Raw genomic sequence first — 25651 nt, forward strand, 5'->3', positions numbered from 1 at the left:
CTGGAAAGCAAAAACACACCCAAAAGATGTTATTTTATGTAATTGTAAATAAATTCAGGCGTCAAGGAGTTAAAGAACCTGTTTGTGGTTAATATGTGTGAGGGGATAAGAGCTAGTGAGTATGTTGCCTGTTGATCTGTTAAACTACATTATTCTGAGTATTTATTGTCATATTTCAGCTAGGGGTGCTGCCCACTGTATTTTTGAGTTTTCTTTCAAATAGTTGTTAGTTTTATTACCTTTTTTTCTTCTCACTCAGTTTGGGTGTTATCGGCAAAGAGGAAAGCTCACTTTTTGTTATGTTTAGTTCTTTGTTTTGGCAGCATCCATTTGCTTTAATCCCCTCAGTTTCCTGTATTGTTCATTGTTTGCGATACTTTACCAACTATTCCAAAAAATAAATCACCACCAACCAACTCTGGTCCTAGCATTGTTTCGTTTCTTTGGTTACTGTCTGGCAACCCTAGACAGCTGGGCTGTAACATAAAAAAACATTACAAATACACTAGTGGGAGGCAGCCATCTTGAAATGATGACATACTGTGGATGTTTGTGTTACACTTGCATGATGATGACAATGAATGATGACAACGTTCATCCGGGTGCCAGCGACTTCAATGTCTCATAAACAGTCTGCAAAGATACAAATACAATTTCTGATCAGTATTGACGGCTACCTTACTCTTCCTGTGAAGACTCGGTTTACTTCCTCGTGTCAGGGTAACAGCTAAATCTCACATTGCTACGCAACATAAACACACGAGATATGAAATATGCGGCTTAAACACCCAGTGAACTGCCAAATATATTTGCTTAACACTGCTATCTGAACGCAACAAACAACTGTTACTGTGCTATGTCACTATACATTGTTTATGCTACAGCTACCGCGGGCTGGCGGGCCTACATTAGCAGCCGATGCTAGCGATAGTTAGCTTCCTTCCAATATGACATTTTACACACTGCAAACAGAAAACACGGCACCAGAAATGAAACATAAGTGTAATACAAATATATACATATGGCGTTTGTGCACTTTCCTCACCTGCAAAGATAAAAATACAATTTCTGATCAGTATTGGCGGCTATCTTAATTCTTCCTGTGAAGACTCGGTTTACTTCCTTGTGTCAGGGTAATAGCGCCGGTCTTTCACAGTGACAAAACCAATACTGACTCCTACTGGCGAAAATTGGTATCGCCCTACAGTCACTTAAGCAGAAGCATGCAAGTTTCCCCTATTTTAGGAGTAACACAAGGCCTTGGAAATTATATTAAAACGAAAAATAATAGTGGTGGGACCAAACTAATTACAAGAACTAAAATTCTGGACATCAACATGAACAATAAATATGTCCAGGGTGCCACATTTGCATTTTGTTTCCATTCTCATTTTTCTAAAACAGTGTGATTTATGAGTAAGTTACTACATCAATCTTTTAGTCATGTCCAGAATGTGTCAGCAAAAGGCAGTGAAAATAATTCAGAACCACTCCTGTGCTGGATGATTACTAAATAAAAAATTGACAAGGTGAAGCAACCGGCTTCATGTGTCAGTCTGCATTTGCTATCTGCTGGGGAGATCCGTCGCTGTGCTAAAGGTTCAAGAGCTTAGAGATTCACTTGAGAAGCGCTTGTTTTTTCCCTCCCTTCTCACTTCTGACTCCATCCCCTCTCGGTGACCTCTTTCCACCTGCCACATTAATGACATCCTGTGAATATGTGCATGTGTTTCTCAAATCACGTGGACGGCGTTGTACGTCTGGAGAAGAAGGGCGATCGAGACAGTCATCCTCCCCTGATGCCACGTCTCTGTCAGCGCCTCCGACTGCACTGACACTGAATAACACAACCGTCACTCCAAGGTTACTGATTCTCCTTCACAAAAAAAATTAAAAAATCCTCCCGAAGACAAACACAAACACGTGTAAAACAACACATTCATATTAGCTTCTTTTATCTCCACAGAACAGAGCAGATGATAGCTGTCTCCTCATTACCCCGTCCTTCAGCAGGAACACTCTTCATCTCTTTACTCCTGATGTTCCTCCCCAAAAGCTGCACCCCCCTGACAAGACTAGCCAAGTAATAGCATCTCCATTGATCTACCCAGGTATCCTCTGCTGCCGTCTGCATGTTCAATTTTTTTTTCTTTCCCATCATCTGCATTGGCCTTTGAGCTTAGTCGAGTCCGGTTCTGACGCTCCTGACATAAAACAGCATCAGTGTAATCTAGTAAATGTTGATACAGCTACACCTCTGCTTTTAAATTAATAATCAGAAGGGAAATTTGTATTCAGCTGTGTGCTCCGGTGTGATGGGGAGGCTGAGATCACAGCGAGAGCTTTCACCTGACTGTAGATCACCTTCAGGATGTTGGCTAAATGTATCATGATCACATATGTTTGAAAAGGTTAGAATGATGAAACACCAATTTACAGGAGTTTTACCACCAAACCAGCGGTGTGGACTAAACGATGACTGCTAGTGCTGTGATTTTCAAACTGAAGACCTCTGTGGGTAATGTATAACCGCCCACGTAAATATGTACATATTTAATACTGTGCAAATTTTGGGAATTTATAAAACGTTTTCTGCAACCATAGCAACAGCTGGGCATATTCGTGGTCATGCCTTGTTTACTGAATAAAATAAAAAAATCCACACTGGCTGCAACTCATTTTAACCCTCTGAACCCCCAAAACCTGCAGTTTTCTTAAGAAAAAAAAAAGGAAGAAAATCGTAGAAATTACAGTATTTATTAGAGCCAGAAACTTTAAAAAAAAAAACTATCTATCTATCTATCCTTAATGAAATCGAGGCTGATGATTTAACATTTCTTTAAAATCCGTTTCTTCAGCATGTGTCATTTAAATTTTTTTTGTCCAACAAAACAACTGGGAAGACAGAAGTAACTCAGCAGCAACCAACAGTGATGTGACGAAAACTCAAGGTATTTTCAGCTAACCTCGATTGAACTGCAGGCTGTGTTTACACCGAGCAGAGAGGAGACAAGTATGGAGACAAATTAAAAACATAAGTAGGAAAATATCTACAGTGTGAGTCGCTGTTTTTTCCCCCAGTATTGCTAACCCAAAGTTTTCCTATTTCTTGGGAAAACAATTCATTAATAATTCCCTAACTTTTTCTCTTTTTTTATTATCTGTTATACTGTCATACTGCACAACAGACATTTTTGAGTTCTCTGTATTTCTAGCCATGGTTGAGATGCTTCCATAAAAGAGTAGGACTTTATATTGTATTGAAAAGTGACCTCGCAGTGAGGAAAAAATGCAATGGGAGCAAAAAACTGCAGGAATCTGCTTGGAGTGTTTCATGACTTTGGTGTATTAACTCCTCATCTATAGGTGACAGTAGTTTCATGCATTTTTAATTTAAGGTTCTGACGCTTGTGTGATTATGTGACACTAAAAAGGCTGAAATCACAGTCGTTTATAAAGAGGTATTAAACATATATTGTGTATAACTTGCTAGTTTCAAGAAAAAAAAAAATAGGCTAACTCCACTGGCTGATTTTGAAATTTTGAGCAAAATTTTTAAGAGGGAGAATTTTTGTAGTGCAGTATATTTAGGCTTTGAGCCCCATGGAGATAGAAAAAAAATCAGCGAAATCAGGAGGTCAACACATTTTGTATACTAGCTGTTCATTTGGGATCATACCGTAGCATATTTTGCAAATGTTGCTCAGTTAGAGTCGCATTGCACTTGAACAGTGATGGAAACATCAGGGTCAATATATAATTGCGGGATTTTTTTTGTATCATAGTTGACATTTTTGCTGTTTTCAGGCCTAAAATCAACATGGCTGCCTATAACCAAACACCACATGGCATTTTTACAGAAACATTCTTCTAAATATTAAATATACAATTGAGTAAAATGGAAATTGAAAGTTATTTATAAAGATATTGTAGTAAACCTGTTGACATGCCATAAATCCACACTTGACTCACACACTACTTTATATTAAATAACTCAGAAAGCCTTAGAGTCTGGCCAGTCTTTTCTTCAGGAGGAAATGACATCATGTGGAGCAGGTCATGTGATCTGGAATTAACACACTTCCTTGAGAGGTGTTTTTGTAATGGCTTAAAACTTAGTTGAAAGTGAGACAATTTATTCCCCATATAAAATTTCATATATTGCCAAAAAAATTATATTTCATGATTATCTCAACTTAATAAAAATAACACAATCAAAAATATTTTTCAATAAGCTCATTTGATTATTGTTTAGCTAATTAGAAGGTGGCTGTTATTAAATTTGAACAGTTATTCAGTTGACATTGTAGTGATATCTAGTCATTTTTTATTAATGTGATTGTTTCCATAATAAATAATTATGGAATTTGTAAAGACATGATCATAATGAAGATAAAAAACATTAGTCTTTTTACTTTTAATAAAAATGTATTCAAGATATACCCCATGAACTTCAAAAGTCCCTCAATTACATTTTGACCCATTACATAAGGCTGACTTACTGTATACAACCTTAGGAAAGTTTAACTAAAACACATTTGTTTTAAAATCATATTTTTCCCTGTATTCATTGAGAAAGCTCACCTTGCCATGGACCTTCTGTTGAGCTTCACTGCCCTCCAGGATGTCCTCTCCTCCCTCTCCAGATGCCACTTTCCTCTGGATGTGAGCATTTTGCTCCCGTAAGGCCACAATCTGCAGGAAACACAAAAACAGGTCACGAAATGGGAACAATGTAAATATACCTACATGCACATAGGAACACAGGGTTAATGCTGAAACAGAAACAGGGTCAGATTTTAAGCTGATATTGAATTGGATTTCTTTCAGTGTGTCTTAACAGCAGCAGCCAAACCTGTTGAAAACAGTGTTTCATACACAAAATTAGCACAAACGCCTCAGTTAACCAGTCAGTTTTCCTTCTTATGCAATACTAGTAAATTACAGCGTGTCCTCTTCGCAGAGGAATTTATGGACCTTGGCTTTAACAGCATGAGGCTGGAAGCATGTGAGCAGTGATACAATCACTGTAATTATCATGTTCTGCGGACCTCATACTTCATCTCACCACCTTTCTGCAACTGTCCTAAAGTCATAATCCTGTCAGAGGGGTGACCGACGACAGTAATAACAAGCTCCTTCCTTCACAAACACCGTATGATTACCACTCTCCTCACGATAAGGAACTGAAAGGTAGACGGTGTGCTTGGTTGCTGCTTGTCTCTCATAAACAATCTGAAACCCCTGACACTTCAGTGGTACCTCTTCTTTCCAAAACAAGACTTTCCAGAGCCTAAAAGAAGAGAATAGTGATCTGTAGCAAACAAATCATTAAAAATGACCCAACAAAAATGGCAGCTTCCTCCATCCACCCTGCTAAAGCTTCACTGAATACTTCAGTAAATTGCTGCAAATGCATCAATCTGTGTGGGCGTCGAATGTGTCAGTTCTCCTCAAGCTGCACTGAAGTAAACACTCCAGTGCATCTCTGAACACTACTACAGCAATGGAGAAAAGCACACAGCTATAGTGTAGCATTACTACCCTCAGTGTTGTGACAGTCCTCTGGACAGACAAGCCAAGCTTCTCCCTGCAGGAACCTGGAGGGCAGCTGAGTAATCAGGGAGACTGAACTCACCTGCAATGACTGCCAGTCGACTGTAAGCAAGCCGGTGTTAGTCAGCCAGTCTCCCTCTATTCTTGTCTTACACCTTTTCGGTTGACATTTAGTGTATTTTCTACTAATAAGTCAAGACAACAGCCATTGAGCCAAAGTGCTTTCCAGCAGAGAGCCTTAAATAAGTTTAAATATTACAGTTAAAGTCCTAAAGTGCTTTTTATGATGTTAATTCACCTGAGTAATTTAAATTATATAGTTAAAATTGTACAAAATCATATCACATACAAATTTACCTGACTAAATTAAACATTGAGTTTAAAACCCTATAGGATTAGTAAATATAAAGATTTCCCTGACTCAACTAAAACTAAATATACACATGAAACAGCCAAGTTGCTACTCATATGTGCTCTTTTTTTTCATTTGAAAACACAATAAACTACACCCAGAAGCACATACACAAAAGCTTGGTAGTAGGAATGTCCCAACCTGCTGTCACATATCTGGATTAGGGCTGATCAATCAAAGTCTGATTTCTTGAATGCATCACTTCCATACAGATGACAGAAAGGGAACATACAAATTGTGGCAAGTCACCTTCTATAAAAAAAAAACAAAAAAACACTCAGCTGAAAGACATAAAGCGTCACAAAAGTCTCTGTCATGGATTCGGAAATGCTTGTTCTCCCTTTTTGTAGGTTTTTTTTTTTTTTTTTTGACAATTTCAGTTAGGATTGCCAAGCAGCCCAGATGCAAGACACAATACTGTACTCAGGAGAACTAAACTGTGGTGCTTCAAATTTGCTCCCCTACTTGAAGGAAGAATATTGTGTTTCTCCCAACAACATATTTTTGCAGCGAAAGGAGCCTGGGGACAATCAATGAGTGTCGATAAATGAAACAATGCTCCCACGTGACTCTGAGAGATCTTAACCTGCACTCATTGACACCAAAGTGCAAATCACAGTTTCTGCCAGGAATCCTTCAAAGTGGAACACAGTGAGATCATCTACAACAGAGAGGGTTTATTTACACTCAACTTTGCCAGCAACAGCTTGGCTTCTCCTTTGCCGCTGCACAGTGCCTACCGAGCGACTCTGTTCATTATTTTTAACGAGGGCATAATTATGCCTCCGTATGTTGCTGTACCATTATTCTCAGATTGTCTGTAATTTCTCCAGCTCAGAGATCAAACGCGAACAACACCCCTGACATAAAGGCACAACAAATGATGAAGGGAGTGCTACAGACGCATCTCCAGCTCTGAAATTACAGAAAGCAGAAGTTTGCCAGATGCAAAATGAACACAGTGTCTTATTACTTCTTTTTGATGCGGTTGATCTAGCTCTCATCAAAGGCAAGCGTCTGATGGAAGGAGATAAGAAGGACAAGAGGCACCGACGTGAAGCGTCATGATTTCCTTATCGCTGTTTAACACTTCTGTGCTGGACTGAGAGGAGGTAATGTGATGAAGGAGGAGGAGTGAAGGGTGTGTGTGTGGGTGTGAATGTGTGAAAGAGACATAAAATTACCACAAAATGATGACAAAAAAACAAAAAATTAGAACGAAGACTGCAAAATAAAACAAAATGACCACAAAAAACTACCACAAAAACACACAAAACTACCACAGACAAAAAAAAAATCATAAATTGATGACAAAAAAAAATAAAGTAAAAAACCTCCAAAAAACTATTCAATTTGTAGTAGGATTGCAATCATGAGATCGTCAGCAGGCAGCTGACGTATTGTTCACTTGTTGTCATAGTTACAGTGATGCCATGCTGCTATCTGGAAATGATACAGAAATCTTTAACAAATCCGTGAATCCAAACCGTAAGCTGCATCACTGCTAAAATCTAATCAGTTGGTCCTTGTGTCATTTCTGGCCTTCCCTGAAAATTTCATCCAAATCCGTTTGGCCATTTTTGAGTAATGTTGCGCACAGACAGTCAGACAGACAGACAAACGTACACCGATAATCACATAACTCTGCCATTCCCTGGCGGAGTAATAAGTGGTTCAAAGACTGTCGGAAAGTTCAAAAACATGATTTTTACCATTTCTAGCTCTAATAAATTATGGAATTTTGGCACTCATTGGTAGGCTTTTTGACTCTTTTTGGTTAAAAATAAATTTAAAGCATTGTTAAGCTGTTAAGATTTTTATAGGTTCTTGTTTTGCTTACTTATTGAAACAATTTTTTTTTCTGGTATTGTAATTATTTTTGAGTTTTTGCTTGAGATTGGTGAAAATTAGCCTTTGAGCCACCTCTGCTGATTAATACCCATTGTCATTTATAAATAAGCAAATAATCAGCAAACAACAGTTCACCCTCAGACAGATTCCGCCACAACAGTCCGGATTACAGCAAATTGCAATCACGAGCAGTAATCAGCGTGTTGCCACTTAAACACCTGAGACCACACGAGGTCAGGGGCTGATGATTCCATAAAGCGTGTCCGTGTTGTCCAAATCCCCCGCAGGCAGAAGGGACTCATACCAGACCTCCATCCCAAATCAATTACCAGTCTGCTGGCTCACAGCTCCGCCCGCCTCCCTGGAGCCTCTGAAGTGTGGACATTTCTATTCGGTGAAGCCGCTTTAACCACCCCCTCCACCGCCCCAAGGTCCAATCACTCATCCGTCCACAGCTCTGACAAGTGTGCTGTTAAGCATTTATGAGGGAAAGCCTCACAGATGTACTGTACGCTTTCTCTAACCTTGGCTGTGTGATGTGAGAAAATCCTTCAAAGTGCTACGTCCGCAACAGAGACGTCTGTCAGGGACTTTACAGTTCGGTTAAAAAGCAGACTTTGTTCAGAAGCTGTCAAAGAAAAATGAGAGACAGCTGTAGTAACCAGCGGTCTGAAACATTATGTTTTTAACTGTTCGCTCCTCTTATAAAAGCCTCTCCCTGTCTCAACCACTCCAGGCGACTGGAGCATCTACTTCCATAAAACATATGGGTCAATATATAATAGAGGGACTTTTGAAGTCCATGGGATATATCTTAAATACATTTTTATTAAAAGTTTAAAAAAAAGTTTTTTATGTTCATTATGATCATGTCTTTAAAAATTCCAGAATTATTTATTATGTAAACAATCACGTATTAATAAAAAATGACAGGATATCACTAAAATGTCAACTAAATAACCGTCTGGATTTAATAACAACCACCTTCTAATTAGTTAAACAATAATAAAATGAGCTGATTCACAAATTGTTTTGATTGTGTTCTTTTTATGAAGTTGAGATAATCATGACAGATATTTCTTTTTTGGCAATATATCAAATTTTATATGGAAAATAACTAATTGTATCACTTTCCACTAAGTTCCCCATTACAAAACCACCTCTCCAGGAAGTGTGTTAATTCCAGATCACATGACCTGCTCCATATGATGTCATTTCCTCCTGAAGAAAAGACTGGTCAGACTCCAAGGCTTTCTGAGTTATTTAATATAAAGTAGTGTGTGAGTCAGGTATGGATTTATGGCATGTCAACAGGTTTACTACAATATCTTTATAAATAACTTTCAATTTCACTTTTACTCAGTTGTATATATAATATTTAGAAGACTCTTTCTGTAAAAATGCCATGTGGTGTTTGGTTATAGGTGGCCATGATGATTTTAGGCCTGAAAATGTCAACTATGATACCTGTCAACTACGTTACAAAAAGTCCTGCAGTTATACATTGACCCATATCATTACAGTTTGTCTGCTGCGCCTCACTTTCTTCACACCTTGTCATGTGTTTGGACTGAGCGCGCCCTCATTAACACAAACCAACACACGACCTGCCTCTGCTTCCCACCTGCCATCTCTATTTCTGTCCTCTGCCTCTCTTTGCTCTTTTCCATTCCCTCCTCTCTCGTCTCCAAACCCCATCTCTGCCTGTCCATCCTCCCTTCTCCCCTCTTGTTCTCCTCTCCTTGCTGACTTTTATTCTGGGCTCCAGTGTCAGACTGGCATGTCTGATAGGCTGTGAAGTGCCAGCCTGAGGGCTTTTTCTCAGCAGGAATAGGACCATCTGCAGTGTGAGAGCTGCTCCAGCACTTGTCGGCCTGAACCAGGAGGCTGAAGAGGCCACCTCAAGACCACAGTCGCTGCTATGCTTCAGCCCCTCCTGGGTTCTTTCGACCTGTTCCCTGGAAAGTCGCTGATTCATAATTCAGGATGCATCTCTGGACACTTTTAAGGACACATGCATTAGATCTGAGATTTGAGTACATCCTGCACATGTAGTATTCTGCCTTTTTATGTTGCACATTCAGTGTCTTTCACGCAAAACACTTTACAAACAGCTAAAGTCTAAATGGATTTTTTAACCTGCTAAATCCCCACAACCATCCAGTGGGTTTTCAAGGGCATGTTATTGTTTGAAAAAAAAAAGCCACATCACAGCATTTACTGAAGCCAGAAACTGTGAGAGAATTCAACTTCCAAACAGCCCCTGAATTAATCATGTGTGACATTCAGTTCCATCAGGGAAGATAATCAAATCAAAGCATAAAATCCTGATATTTAATAAAAAATGCATTACTCTATGTGTCGTACTTGAACCATTCACCCTAAGCACTCTCATGCTATAAAAAACTTTCTTCATGCAACTATGAAGCCATTAGTGACCCACCTACAACTAACAGCAAGGTGACAATTATTCAGAGACTTTTTGGCTAAACTGGGATGAACTGCAGGCCGTGTTCACATGGAGCAGAGAGGAGACAAGTATGCAAACAAATTAAAAATGTAAAGAGCAAAATATCTACAGTATGTAGAGTCAGTACTTTTGTCAGCATTTTAGAGGAGCAGGACTTGATATTAAGTTCAGGAACAGTTTCTTTCTGAATCATATTATATTAATACATTTTCTGATGAAAAATGAGTCAGCAGTGAGTAAAAATGTGACAGGAGCAGAAAACTACCAGAGAGTTGAAAGAGATGAATTGAAATTTGCCTGTGACACCTCAAGACTCTTTCAAAGAACCTCAATCTTCCCAAGTCTTTTTATTTTACTGTATACTAAAAGTCTTAACTCTCAAGTAGAAAAATATACAATATATACAGTCATGGAAAAAATGATTAGACCACCCTTGTTTTCTTCAATTTCTTGTTCATTTTAATGCCTGGTACCACTAAAGGTATATTACCTGAAGAATACAATGAACACGAGAAAAAATGCAGCTGATTCCATAATACTTTATGTCGTATTTGACATGCTTCAGCTTCACTGTATTCCAGGGTATAAGAGGACATTTCATGTCATCAGCAGCACATGTAAATGTCTAGAGTGGTTTCCTGCTGACATTCAAGCCGTAGAACAACTCAGAAGTTGTCAGTGTTATGAAATCACTGGACCTCAGGTGGTAATTGTTATGGGAGGGCATAACAATTACCACCTAAGGTCCAGTGATTTCATAACACTTTCTGTCCCCAAGGTTTGCACTGTCTTTGGGCGGAATTCCTTTTGCTTTGCTGCAGCGATCGATTGGAATTCCCTCCAAAAATCTCTGAAACTGCCATCACTTCCATCTCCTTACATTTTTAAACAGAAACTGCAGCAGACCCTTGTTGACTACTGCACATGCCGAATGTTTTCATTGAATTTCTAGCATTAATTTAGGGTGTTTTTAATCTCTGTTTAAACACTTGTGTGTAATTTTTTGTATATGTATTGTTTATTTGTTATTGTTCTTCCTGCTGGGGCCTCTTCCCAGGTCATCACTGTCAATGAGAAATTGTTCTCAACTGAGCTTACCTGGTAAAATAAAGAATAAAAAATGTTCATTATATTATATAAAACTGGCAGCTCCTACCTCCTGATTGGCTGCTGTGAGCTCCTCCTCTAAGGCAGACACCCTCTCCAGCGACACTCGTAGCCTCTCTCTTACCTGAAAATCAAAACAACATGTATCATGATCTCCTCACTGATGGACTGCGTTATTAACATGCATTTGCACTGAGGTGACTTCACTGTAAAGAGAAAAATGCAGTCAGTATTTTCCCCTCTGACTGCTGTTTAAATTCCCCTCTCAGCAGTAACAGAAAAGCAGGAGAAGGAGCTGCTGTCCTTTGTTCCTCCCTCGGCCTCACAATAACACTCTGCCGCGGCTTCAAAGCAGCATTATGAAGCTCTCATTGCTTTTAAAAGCACCATTTGCTGAGAGGAGATTCCCCCTCTCCCACTCCTCTCGTGGTCTGTGTTTGTTGTGATGGTGATGGAACAATTACTTGCACCGTGTGGCGACTGTGGACCTCCGTCGCTGAGGCCCAACAGGACGCCACATCTCAGAGGAGGTTGATCCTGGATTAAAAAGTTAGCTGGGGTCCACGTCGGGATGCTGCCCCTGCCTCCCAGCCGCCCAAGACGGCTTTTATTACCTTGAACAGCATGCCGTTGGACACGCTTTATAAATGATGGCTTTTAGAGGAGAGGATGAATAGATTACAGGGGCGGCGGTGATGTGGGGAAAGGGGTGAAGGTCATAAATCAGCAGGCTGGGAGGATGAGAGGAGGCTGCTGAAAGGGACGTTTAGAGGCTAAAACCAACAAACTGGAGCAGGAAATTACAGAAATGACAGTGCAGGCATCATCTGGAATGAGATAATTTAACCACTATTTTATAATAACATAACAATGTGGAAGAAATACTAGTTAGCCAAGACAAATAGTGTTGTTTTCTAAATACACTACAGTTCAAAAGTTTGGGGTCACCCACACAATGTCATGTTTTCCATGAAAACTCACACTTTTATCCATGTACTAACATAACTGCACAAGGGTTTTCTAATCATCAATGAGCCTTTCAACACCATTAGCTAACACAATGTAGCATTAGAACACAGGAGTGATGGTTGCTGGAAATGTTCCTCTGTACCCCTATGGAGATATTCCATTAAAAAATTCCAGCTAAAATAGTCATTTACCACATTAACAATGTCTATATTGGATTTAGGATTAACTTAAAGTTATCCTCATTGAAAAAAAATGCTTTTCTTCAAAAATAAGGACATTTCTAAGTGATCCCAAACTTTCGAAGGGTAGTGTATTCTTGTCATTTTGGACAAATTCAAGTAACTCTGGGCATAAGTTTTGAGTCATTTAAAAAAGTTTTTAAGTCAAAATATCCAAAAGTGGAACTTTGTCTGGTCAAACATCAAATTCTACTGATGTTAGAGCATCAAAAGTTGGTGAAATGTCAACCACAGTCTGCATTTTAGTTGAAATATGGATCCATCCATATATATACACTTACAGGAAACACAATAAAAGCCTCAACTGAAGATTTTGCGCTTTTTTCCATTTTGAAGAACAAATAATTATTCATTGTTGTAATTTGGGACAATTTTGAGTCATTTTAGACAATCTTTATCTTAATTTGCAGAAACTTTAATTATTTTGGGACAAGTTTTGATTTTTGTCTACAATAAATTCTGCTGCCTCCAAATGCTGACTTCTCTTCCAGATTTTTTAAAAAGACCTTTAACATTTGAACACTGTCAAGTCTTAGACTCTGGCCGATGATTTGTTACTTAGATTCCACTTCATCAATCTGGACAGAACTGAGGTTTGAGTATTTGCTGCTTGTCCACTTTGACATGAGTCAGTGATGTGCTCATGGACTCACCTTCTCATCGAGGGCTTTATGGTGTTCAAACAGGGACTTGAGCGCTTTGAGGACCTCGACCTCGCTGGAGACTCCTGAGGGAGACTGAGCCTGCCGCTTGACCACCGTCATACGAAGCGACCGCTCATGTCGGGACACCAGGCACTCCAGATGTTCCAGCAGCAACTGAAGGGACACACAAGACAAAGCAATGTTGATATCAATCCTGAGAAAAAAGTAGAACTGCTCGACACAGCGGGATAAAAACAGAGGAATCCAAAAATAAGAACAGAATGTGAGTTTTTGAACTGTATAATTTTTCATTGATTTGCGTAACCTTCTGAACCCCAATACCCTCAGCTGGGTTTGAAAGGCATGTTGACTTTAAAATAGGATACTATTTATCAGATCTAGAAACTGTAACGACAGAAAGATGATTTTGTTTTCCCAACAGTCCTTGAACTCAGCTTAAAGTCATGATATTTCCCTTTAACTTCATAAATCACTCAGCATGTCGTTTTTAAAAGTTTGCCAAAAACTAACCGTTGGCGCTGAACAGATTCTACAAAAAAGAAAAAATTCTACAATTTTCAGTGCCGCCATGAAGCCATTAGTGACTCAGCAGCAACCAACAATCACATGACAAAAATTCAGGGACTTTTCAGATGAACTAGGTTGAACTGCAGGCTGTGTTTAAACACAGCCGAGTACGGAGACAAATTAGAAATTTGAGTGGTAAAATATCTATTGCATGTAGAGCTACCATTTTGTCAAATTTTGGTAACACGAGTGGGCAAATGTTGTACATGTCGATGAGAGTTTTTTAATTTTTTGTGAAATAAATAAAAATATTGTAAATTTTCATTAAAAAAAGATCTGAGATATTTTGGTTCCCTCTACTTCTTGTCACAATTGTGCTGTTACCATTAACACTTCAGCAGTTAAGTATTATGACTTCATGTGCACTTTATAAGGCTCCCTTCTAGACCTCAAAGACATTTCAACAGTCTAATGATGCTATCAAAGAAAACTATTCATGCAGCAGATGTCAAAATAAATTTCTTTTGAAATTATCTTAAAGAGAAATCCTAATGGAGCACACACAAAAGCATGTTTGCTCTTCCAGTGGTTGGAAAAATATTAAAATAAAAAGTTGCCCAACCCTTTTATTATGATAATATATTATCACATCATTTACAAATTAAAATCACTGTAACCACCATCCTTCATGTTAATAATAACTGTCAGCTGTATTGATTTATGTCGTTAGAATCACAAGCCATGTTTACAAATATTTTCCAGTAATAATTTTCCCTCGTGCATCATGCATACAGTACAGTCCTGGTCACCACTATTGGCACCCTTTCATTTTTTGCATAACCTGTACAGTATCTTCAGAAATAAATGGAAATGTTTCAAATGGCAGATTTCAGCTCATGACATTTTCGATGGGATTAAGATCAGGACTGACTGGCTCCATTTTTTGCTTTTCAACTATTCCTGTGTGCTTTTGGATGTGTGCTTTGGGTCTTTATCTTGCTGGAGAACTCATGATCTTGGACCCAAACCTAGTGCTCTTACACTCAGCAGCACATTTTGCTCTAAAATTCCTTGGTAATTCTCAGATTTAATGACTCCTGTGGTACGGTCAAGGCCTCCAGTACCAGATGCAGCCCCACAGCATTATGGATCCTCCACCACGCTTAACTGTTGGTCGGGTGTTTTTTTTCTTTATGTGCTTCATTGCGCCATCTGTAAACAAATTGTTGGTGTGCATTGGCAAAAAGCTCTATTTATGTTTCATCTGTCCACAAGACATTTTCCCAGAAGGACTGTCTAGGTACTCTTCGGCAAAGATCAGTCATTCCTTTTTATGCCTTTTCTTCAGCAATGGGGTCTTCCTTGGTCTTAGAACATGAAGTCCTGCTTGGTTTAGTATGTGGTATATGGTATGTGTTGAAACCATTACCCCAGATTGTTCCAGGTCAGCTTTCAGGTCTTTGGATGTTTTACGTAGTGTTTTTTTTACACAGTTCGCACCAACCTTCAAAGACTTCTCTCATCAATTTTCCTCTTCCCCCATGTCCAGGCAGGTTCTCGACAGTTCAATGCTTAGCAAACTTCTTAAAAACATTGCACACTGTTGAAACAAGGGCACCAAGGTCCTTGGAGATGGCCTTATACCGTTTAGAAGTCTTGTGTTTGGTAATAATAACACTTCTGATTTCCTCAGACAGCTCCCTTGTCTTCACCATTGTGACAAAGGAACAGGGAATAACATGTGGCTTTTTAAAACGTTAAAGTCATCATTAATTGGCTAATTTATGTCATGTGGGCCCTGAAAGTTTATCACCAGGTGATTCTAATTTCTGATTAATTACAGCTGAGTCAAAATGAGAGGTTTTCCCACACTGATTTAAATGGTGCCAATACCAGTGTTACAGTGCATCTTTTAATTTCTCTATTTCTTTCCTCCTAATGCTTTTCTTACATTGTTGTTTTGTCATTTGCTGTTCAGTATCAAACATGAGTTGTCTGTAGACCAAAACTGTTTCACTCGATTCACTTTTTCATGAGATATTCGACATTATGTATTTAAATTCCATGGGTGCCAATAATGGGGAACAGGACTGTATATGTAACATCTTGCCAAAGTCTGAATAATGTGAATAAATCTCACTCGATCCTCCTCGAAGGTAACCACAACCCCTTACAACAACAGCGCACAAAAGGATTACGCTAATCTGGGCTGCCACAGTAGGTAGCGAGTCACGTCAACCGCCAGCAGAAAGCTACTCAAGGACAGAGAAGAGACGCAGAGCTGCGAGGATGACTGAAAAGACGGCAACTACACAACAACGACTGGGGGATGTGAGCGGGAGTGACGCTGCCAGTCATGCTGCAGAGATAAAACATTATTTGTTGCTGTTGCTCGCTCAGGTTCCAATGTGAGATCGGCTCAGGATCATCTGCTTTCATTCCCCCCCTCGCTGCTCACTGGGGCTGGGCACACCGTGGTGATGCAGATCTCCACGCCTCACTCAGAAGTCTTCTAAGGAAGTAATATTATAACCCCAAGATAATGATCTGGTTACAGAATCTTCTCTGTGTTGTTTCCTAGAAAAACCTCGCCGTCACTGCACCGGTCCAAGCATCTCCCACTGAGGCTGTCTGACAGAATGCAGCTGGATTCAATGCATTCTGTGGTTAACCACTGGTTAGGAAATCCAACTCCTACTTATCTCTAATCAACTGAAAGCAACTGCATTTTTAACCCAGCACTGAGAAGATACTCTGAAAAATAGATGTGACAAACAGCAACGAAGGTGAAGGTGAGAGAACTCAAGATTTACATGAAACCTCTCCATCCAGCAGAGCCTTTTATATCTCCGTTATTCCATCAAGGACCTTCTCCTCAACCATCTCTGATTCCTTGAAATTTGTAAAACTATGGACATGTAACCCTCCTGTTGTCTTCCTTTACAGGCACCAAAAAATATTGTTTCCTTGTCTGAAAAAAAAATCCAAAAATTCAGCAAAAAAATTCCCCAAACTTCAGAAAATTTACAATACCTTCAGGAAGAAAATTCCAATAATTCCCTAAAAGTTTCCCTTAAAAGTTTTATTTAAAAAAAAAAAAATCCCCCAAATTTGGCAGGAAAATTTATGTAAATATTTTCAAAAAATGAGTAAAAATCTTCCAAAAAAAAAAAATCCTAAAAATATCTAAAGTGATTACATATATGTCAGCAAATCTAATATTTTCGGACCACAAATTTTTTTAAAGATTTCATCCATTGGAAATCATACAAAGACTGAGCAGCCTTGGCGAAGGACTGAGCTCTCTGAGTGCTTTTCTTGTTAGAGCTATACTTACTCTGATTTGAATGTTTTTATTGATTTTATTATTGTACTTGTATTCATCAATACTGGCATATTGCACTGTCTTTTTGCATCTTCACTTTGCTCTGTTTCATCCTATTTTCTGGCTTCCTGCTGTTATTCTTCCTACTCTGCTTCTGCTTTGTATGACAAAGCACTTTGCAAACCTTTGTTTTTATAAGCGCTTCATAATCAAGTTACTATTATCATTATATGAATCCAGAGAAAACAACACAAGTAAAGTAAAATTGCCCACCCTAATCCAAATCTAATCAATAGCACCCAATCTAAACCTCAAGCATCTGGATTGCATCTGTTGCTATGACGAACAACACAAAACAGGGACATAATCCATAATACTTTTATCCCCTTTTTGGCTTCAAGCGAAATTTGTGTGTCTTATTTTTCCCAAAGGATAGTGAAGAGAAAGTTTCAAATAGAAAACACCGCAGCAGTGATGAGAATCTCTGCGGGAGAAAGCGGGAACATTTTGACAATGAAAACTGGTAACAGTGGAAATAAAGACCCCTGCAGACGACTACAGCAGACTGAGCATCTTGTCTTCTTTTGTCTGTCTCCGTCTGTAGCCATCGTGTCTACACACACACACACACACATGCTTCTGCACAGTCAACAAAATGCTAAATCGATCGGGAGGTCAGTGTTTACTCCAAGCTCTGCCTTCAAAATAAGAGCAGAAAATAGCTGCAGTCTAATAATATCCAGTAAATATTTTCATCCTTTTTCTGTGCTATCATGGCTCTACTCAGGTTTGATCTTTATCCCAAACATCACAGAGACACAAAATGACCAAAACGAGACACAGAACGACAAAAATGAGATACAAAATGACCAAAACAAGACACAAAATGACAAAAACGAGACACAAGATGAAAAAACAGAGACACAAAATGAAAAAAATGAAACACAAAATGACAAAAACGAGACACAAGATGACAAAAACAAGACACAAGATGAAAAAATGAGACACAAAATGACAAAACCGAGACACAAAATGAAGAAAAACAAGACAAGATGAAAAAAATTAGACAAGATGAAAAAATGAGACACGATGACAAAAACGAGACACAAGATGGAAAAAAACAAGACACAAAATGACAAAAACGAGACATAAAATGAAAAAAACGAGACAAAATTATAAAAACAGACACGAGATGAAAAAAATGTGACACAAGATGACAAAAACGAGATGCAACATGAAAAAAATGAGACACAATGACAAAAACGAGACACAAAATGAAAAAAATGAAACACAAAATGACAAAAATGAGACAAAATGACAAAAATTAAACATGACAAAAATTAAACACAACATGACAGAAACAAGACATAAAATGACAAAAACGAGACACAAAACGACCCAAAGGAGACATACAACAAAAAAGACACAAAATGACAAAGGTTAACTTGTCTTTTTATAGTCCTAGCATCTGTTGTCAGCCCCTCAGTCTACCGTGTGCCTGAACATGCCTTCAAAGATTTAATTATGCATTTCTAAAACCCTACCAGTGACAAAACCAGGCTTAATTAAAGTTTGCTGCGTCATTTCCTGTTGGAGGATTTGAGGTGATAATAAAGTGAGAGAGTGACAATGACTTTTGTCTGGCCCCGTTTCTTGCACCTCACCTCCCTCCGTTCTGTATTTCTCAGCCAGCGTTGTGCAAAAAAAATTCTCCTGCCTCCACCAGAGAAAGATAGACTGTAAATCCACACTTAATCAGCGCTGGGATGGAAAACAGAGTCTTATCTGTCAACAGCAGAGCGCACTTGCCGCTTTAAAACAAGGAAATAAGATACAAGACTTCAACTCTACCAAATCGGGCTGATCCGCTAATGTCTTTAGTTGTGTTTTTTTCTTCCCAGATTCTTTGAAGTGGACACTGCAGGGCATCAGTGCCATTTAGACTTAGTTTTCCTGTTGAGCAGCCATCCATGTGGAGTGAGTGGGGAAATATTCAGGCAGAAAGTGGGGAGCTAACGAGGTATGTCTGGGCATTGGAAACAGACAGAGCGCATGGTTGCTTCAGTGCTTCTGTAGCCTAAAAACCGTAGCCATGAGATAGCTTAAGCTTCCTCAGGGTGGCGTCTATCGCAGCATGCAGCAGGCTGTCGTTTCCCTGCGATATTAAAATCTGAGGCGAGTTCTGGAAGTTTGGGGAAACTTTTGGAATCCAAATACAGGGGATTGAATATGGATGAAACAAGCAGCATCATGTTAAAAGCAACCAAGTCAGGCAAGACACGGATTGAAATTAACTTTTTACCAACTTTTCTGACTCATTGTTTAGGTGATCCTAAACTGCAAATAATACAATAAAAGTGTTATTTGTATCGTAACTTCCCCCTTAGACATTAGTAACATTTTTCTGTCCTCTTTTTAATAAAAACAAGACACAAAATGACCAAAAATGGGACAATAATGACAAAAACGAGATACAAAACAACCCAAACAAGAAACAAAACGACAAAAACAAGACAGAAAATGACCAAAATGACATACAAAACAACAAAAATAGACACAAAACAACAAAAATGAGACACAAAACAACAAAAACGAGACACAAAATGACAAAAACGAGACAAGATGACAAAAACGAGACACAAGATGAAAAAATGAGACACAAAACGACAAAAACGAGACACAAGATTTTAAAAAAATGAGACAAAATGAAAAAAACAAGACACAAAACAACCAAAACGAGACATAAACAAAAAAAGACACAAAAGGAAAAAAAACCCACCCGGAACAGAAGAGGTGTCTTAATTAATACAGTTAGTTCTCCATTTCCTAACGCCTGACTGGGGAAACAGTTGGATCATTGGGTTTCTATTTGATTGTATTAGATGTTCAAGTGATTACGGATCAATTCGTTTGAACTTCTGCCAGCTACCCTCACATGCATCACTACTATTTACTCTGGAGTCCTGCAAGATTAACTGGCGGCAGCGTAAGCAGTTTGGTGAATGTGTTCAGATTTGTTGCTGGCCTCACCCTGGTGTTGTTCCTCTCCGCTTTCAGCTCAGAAATCTCCTCCTCCTTCTCCAGCAGCTGCTCCCTGCAGGCGTTCAGCTCCTTGGTCAGTGCAGCAAACTCCTGAGCAACAACAAAGGGAAAGAGAAAAGATGGGTCAGCATCACAGTTAGCACCACACAATACTCTGCAACAGCCCTCCATGGTGTAAGAGTTGCATCACTGTACCTTCCCTATAAGCTTTAGGCGCTGGACAGCAAAAAAGAGAAGAATAACATCCTCTACAACAACACACAACCGCTAATATAGACTCGTATTTTGCTGCTTTTTGTGGTAATATTGCAATTTGACATGGCAATGTATTCATTATTTCAACATAAATCACACAATAAAGGAGAAGGATTGGATGCTCTAATGGTAATCTGTGGATGAAAGAGGATTGGCTCCATGCAGTGGTGCAGGCGCAGTGCCAGGAGTTGTGGATTTACACCTACAGTACTGAGTGACAACACAACGGGAGGACCGGCAGGACGATGCTTTTGTGGCTGCAGAGTCGTACTACGAGTTCAGAGCAGCAGCTGAGGAGACAGACTGAGAGGACTGTGACGGAGTGACAGCTGCAGAGGCTGCATCACAAAGGCGGCGTGCAGTTTTAGTCATACAAACACATTACAGAGGCAGAAATAATCTCAGACGCGGCGTTTGAACGTCGGTGGGCAGATTAAACCGGGACCCACTGAGAAGAGGAGGTGACTAATTAGTGGGCTAATCCACCGTTTATGAACTATGGCAGCATTAGAGCTACTGTACTCCACCTCCTCCCACTAGGACTTCTGTTAGGAACATGGGCAGGAGGGGAAGAAGACGAGGAAGGGAAAGAAAGAATAAGGAGGAGGAGAAAAGGAGGAAAAGAAGGAGGCGGTGGAGGAAGAAAGAAAGACAAGAAGGCAGAGAATGTAGGATTAGGATAAGGGAGAACAAGGACACAAAGAGGAAGAGATTGAAAAGATGGAGGGGAAGGAGGGGGAGTGGAGAGGAAAGGGTTGAAGAAATTAGAGGTGGGTAAAAGGGAGGAAGAAGAGAAAGAGAAAATGCAAAGAAGAAGACAGGAGAGGAGAACTCAGCTTTATTTAGGACCCTTTTGCACAAAAACTCCAATCAGCACTCATTATGTTGTACTGTAGAGGTCATAAGGACACATAGAGCTGTTAAGAAAAATGAAACGCTTGAGTCATCCAGTAATATATTAAGCAAACAAATGAAAACTCTTGCATTCAGTCCATCCCTGTCTCTCATCATCAATACAAGATCTTGATGAAAAATTAATTCATCTCTGGACAGAAACAAAGGCTGTGACATTGCAGAAGCTTATCGAAACGATGCCACAGTAAACGTCCGTCATTATCAGAGCTAAAAGCAGTCCATAGAAATATGAGTGTGCGACTTTTTTTTGGGACAGGCAGTGTTTATCTGGCCGGCCACTTTGCTTTTCTCAACCAAAACCCCGAAACAGTCACTCAACCCTCTTGTTTCTTTAACCACACTTCTGATTCACTAACTCACCGAGGGATTCTGAGCTATACATGCATATCTATGAGAGTAACGTTGTCGTAAACAAGCCTCAGAGGAGAGACAGGCTGTCGCTCGGGAAGACTTCAAACCTCCATCCCTGTCATCTCAGTCTAAATTAAGCAGAGACAGAACAAACACATCTTGGGGAGCAGGGCACGTCAGCCAGGTACAAAGAAATCAAACAGAGACACAACTGTCTCGCTGCATTACATTTTAATTCCAAACAGGTTGATGTGACACAATAACCGACATGCTCAGTGTTTGATTTCAGACTCAAACGAGGGAAATGTGTGCATATTTTAGTGTGTGTAGTATGGAGACAAACTGCAGGAACTGATGCACTACTGTGGCCTGCTTCTCAGTAGCAAAAAGGTGAATTTGCTCAGTTTAACTCCAAAAATATTAGTTACAACACAAGAGATGACTTCTCTTACGTCAACTGCACAGACAGAGCAGCTTTAGTAAATAAGTTCTTCTGAAGGTCGATGCAACAGCAGCTGAAGACTTTGCTCCACAGTGAGTCGTCATATTGTATTGAACCGCACTACACTGAAAAGAAATTTATTATTTTGTCCACCCCCATTCACAGACAAGATGTGTACAGAATATTAAACAGAACTTTAATCCCATTATCCTAAGATAATTCAATGATTTTTTTTATTCATATTAATTATCGCGCTTAAAAGAAGCAGTCCTTTGAGTGTCCTTTCCGCCATTGTCAGACGCTGACAAAATAAAATATTAAGCATTAATTAACTGTGCTCTCTCCATGCGGTTTCTTTATTTCCAGTTCTGTAAGGAAACTCCAGCAACAAATTAACAATTAAGTTGGACTATGGGTGCAACTGAGGGTTTTTTTTTTAAGTGGTGATTTTTTACAGCAATTTGTCTACAATGAAAATGACACTACACTTGGAATTAGACTCATTTCTCATTAGAGGTTATATGATGTCTGCATGACAAGAAAGCACAGTTTTTATGATGATTTTAATAGAAAAACATGGGGAGAAATGTCCTTAGACTGCTAACAACTGCATGCAACAGTTAAATTTCAATATAATATCCAGCTTAAGACCCCAGAGGCAAATCTAGGCCAAGAAAACTAATTGTCCACAAAAGTCAAGAAGCCAAAGGTTAAACTGCCAGGACAAACGCGTCTATTTTATGTAAGGGGGCAGTTAAAACAATGTCTAGTTTATCAACAAAGGAAGCTAAGGTCAACTGTTAGGGCTGAGCTGTTACCGTAGCAACGGGAGATAGGAAAAAAGAGTGTTGGCGTGGTAACCAAGCCATCTCTATAGAGGCTTGACCTATAATGGGCCTGCAGAACAGAAGAAGGAAGACTCTAAGTTGCATTTTTAGGAATATTTTTTGAACTTTAGAGGATTCTTACTGTAAGATTATGCAAACAACTCTATATTTATGTCATTATTACATCACTTTGTTCACATTGCAGTTATTCTATGCTAAATATAATCTAACCTGGTTGTATTTTGCTTTTAAAGTGAGCCATACTCCCAGTGGGGATCATCGTAATTATCATGGGAATTATCTTTTAATGAAGCTCCAGTGTCTGTACAGAAAACTTTGCCTACTGCATGCATTTTCCCAAACCTGAAAAAGCATGCAGTAGGTCAGGCACAAAACAGAAGCTTAGAGTTCATAAATCTGCCTCCCACAGGAATGCAGCTAATCACAGTCAGTTCCTCTTCAGAAAAAAAAGCCGCTCTGCAAATTGAACAATTTTTTTTAAATGCTTGTGAGACCCAGCAATCCCCTGCGTGCTCCAACAGCACCTCATCAACAGCCTGCAGTAGACTCTCCCTGCAGCTCATCTTTAAACAAGCTCAAGTCTCGGAGCCACGGTTTCCCTTGGAGCCGAGTTAAAGGAAAGACTACGAGCCCAAGGGTGAGGAAATGTTTCTGCCTCCTCCCAAAGGCCACACTGTCAGGAATCTGACAGATTATGAGCTCTGCTGAAACAACATCTCACATAGTTGTGGCTTCTAGAAACCGCAACATTTCTAAAGCGGTGAAAATGTTCTTTAAAAGCGCAAAGAAAGATGCTCTAACAGATGCGAACAGCAGTTTATAAAGTTGCAGAGTAGACGTTCAAGGTTTAACTTTAATCCCACACACAATGCCTGCTGTAAATGTCAAACTGTGCTTAAACATGACTGGATGCAAGCTGTGAGTGTTGGTAGCTGGTGTTTGGAGAACAAAATGTATGTCTTTGAAGTGAAAAAGTAGTTTAGTTGTTATATAATGTTGGCTGGTTTCATCTACAGCGATGTCCACAATCAGTAACATCATCATATGTTTAGTAGCACGGCTCAGTATCCTGTGAGAAACACACACCTCTTAAACTTTACAGAGCAGCCATGTTTTCAGCTTTGTGACACTTTCCAGCTAATCCAAGGATTTTTTTTTTTTTTTTTAAATAGTTCATTCAGCTTAGAAAGTAGTGGAACTTTCTCCTCTCAGCACAATCACTTAATCCTTCAGTTTATCACAAACATTCAAAAGTTGTGGACGCACAGTTTTCACTGGATAGTCTGAAGTCTGAAACTTGTGACTGGAGCTGCTACACTAATGTAGTGAATTATATAGTGAGGTAGAAGTAAAAAGTTGTGCAAAAGCACCTAAAATCTGTACTGAGGTACAGTATACATGTAAATTTATTTTGTGTATGAGAGTAATACTGAAGACAGAAAATTATGGGGTCATCCTTTATTAACCTTGCAGCAATGTATTCACAAACTCGTTAGCAGTTGCCATGAAGTCATCCCTTGACTCCACACCACAATCTGCTAACTTCATCCTCTGCTACATGTGCTGCAGACAGTGTTGAAAGTGTTATAAACAATGGAGCTGGAGCTGCTCTGCTGCATATATATGTAATGACACATTTCCAAGTATCTTTCATATTTGTGCATATCAGACAACATATATACCAACACAGATATATCTGTGACAAGTCAATATGATAATACCAGGCAACTTATATACTGGTCAGGCTCTACTGTTGACATTCTCTTCAACTGTTGTAATAAGCCACCAGTCAGTCAGTGTCTACAACCAAAGGCAAACCAAATGAATACAGAAAGAGACAAGCTAGGAGACAACGTAATAAAAAGACAAGATAATGCTTTTAAATGTAACATGCTAGTGATTTTTAACAGACATTTGCAAGTAAGTAATCAGAATTTAATGAAAAGCAAACTAAAGAACTAGTTCAACAACATGAGGAAGTATTTGCCTCATTCATGTGTTTGATATAATTTTTTAAAAATCTGCCCACTAGCCCATCTAAGGTTTTACTCAATACACTACTGTAATTATCACTACAGCAATGTAAAACAGACAACTGTGAGTTTTCATTTTCAGTCAACCTGTCAGACTGTGCTAGTTTACATTTCTACTACACGACATATTGTCTCTCCAAATTACTGGATACATCCTCAACCTGGAAACATCAATATGAAAACAGTGAGTCCCATCCGAGGTGTAACATAACCCATTATGCTTAACCAGAGTTGCTTACAGCACACCCCTGCCACAATGAATTATTCACAACAACCAATATGCAGCAAATGGAAGTCAGTTTCCATTCACTCGTATTTATTTTGCTGTATCTCTCAAAGAAAACCACAACCCGGTGAGTTTTTATTCCCAGGAAACTCTGCCTCCAGGCGCTACTCTCATAAATAACATGAAAATGGATAGAAAAGTAGAGAATGGCCGAACGCACGGCGGTGGAATATGATTCAGTGAGTGTAGAGACAGAGAGGGGGCCGAGGCGTAAGCGTATAAATAAAAGGTGAGGATGCACATGCTCAGGCTTGCGTGACAGAGCATCTTCAGTGCATCAGTGAGGTGGACTTTCACCTCTGCTGTGGTTGTACAAGTCAGTATGTGCGGTTCACTCGGATACACTCAGACTGCTGGGATGCTCTGGGGACAGCAGTG

General features: G+C 39.3%; 1 protein-coding gene across 8 annotated transcripts in view; it reads right to left on the reverse strand.

The window, feature by feature from the left end:
• ppfia2 (PTPRF interacting protein alpha 2) overlaps positions 1 to 25651 on the reverse strand; it is a 212095-nt gene that overhangs the window by 55996 nt on the left and 130448 nt on the right. For all 8 annotated transcript variants that reach the window (XM_055006697.1, XM_055006694.1, XM_055006695.1 and 5 more), the window contains 4 exons: positions 20132 to 20233; positions 13258 to 13422; positions 11446 to 11520; positions 4585 to 4695 (listed from right to left, as the gene is read on the reverse strand). In XM_055006697.1, the coding sequence (XP_054862672.1) occupies positions 4585 to 4695; positions 11446 to 11520; positions 13258 to 13422; positions 20132 to 20233 (453 nt within the window). The remainder of the gene's footprint in view (positions 1 to 4584; positions 4696 to 11445; positions 11521 to 13257; positions 13423 to 20131; positions 20234 to 25651) is intronic.

This window comes from Amphiprion ocellaris, chromosome 21 (genome assembly GCF_022539595.1).
Source record: "Amphiprion ocellaris isolate individual 3 ecotype Okinawa chromosome 21, ASM2253959v1, whole genome shotgun sequence".
NCBI lineage: Eukaryota > Metazoa > Chordata > Actinopteri > Pomacentridae > Amphiprion > Amphiprion ocellaris.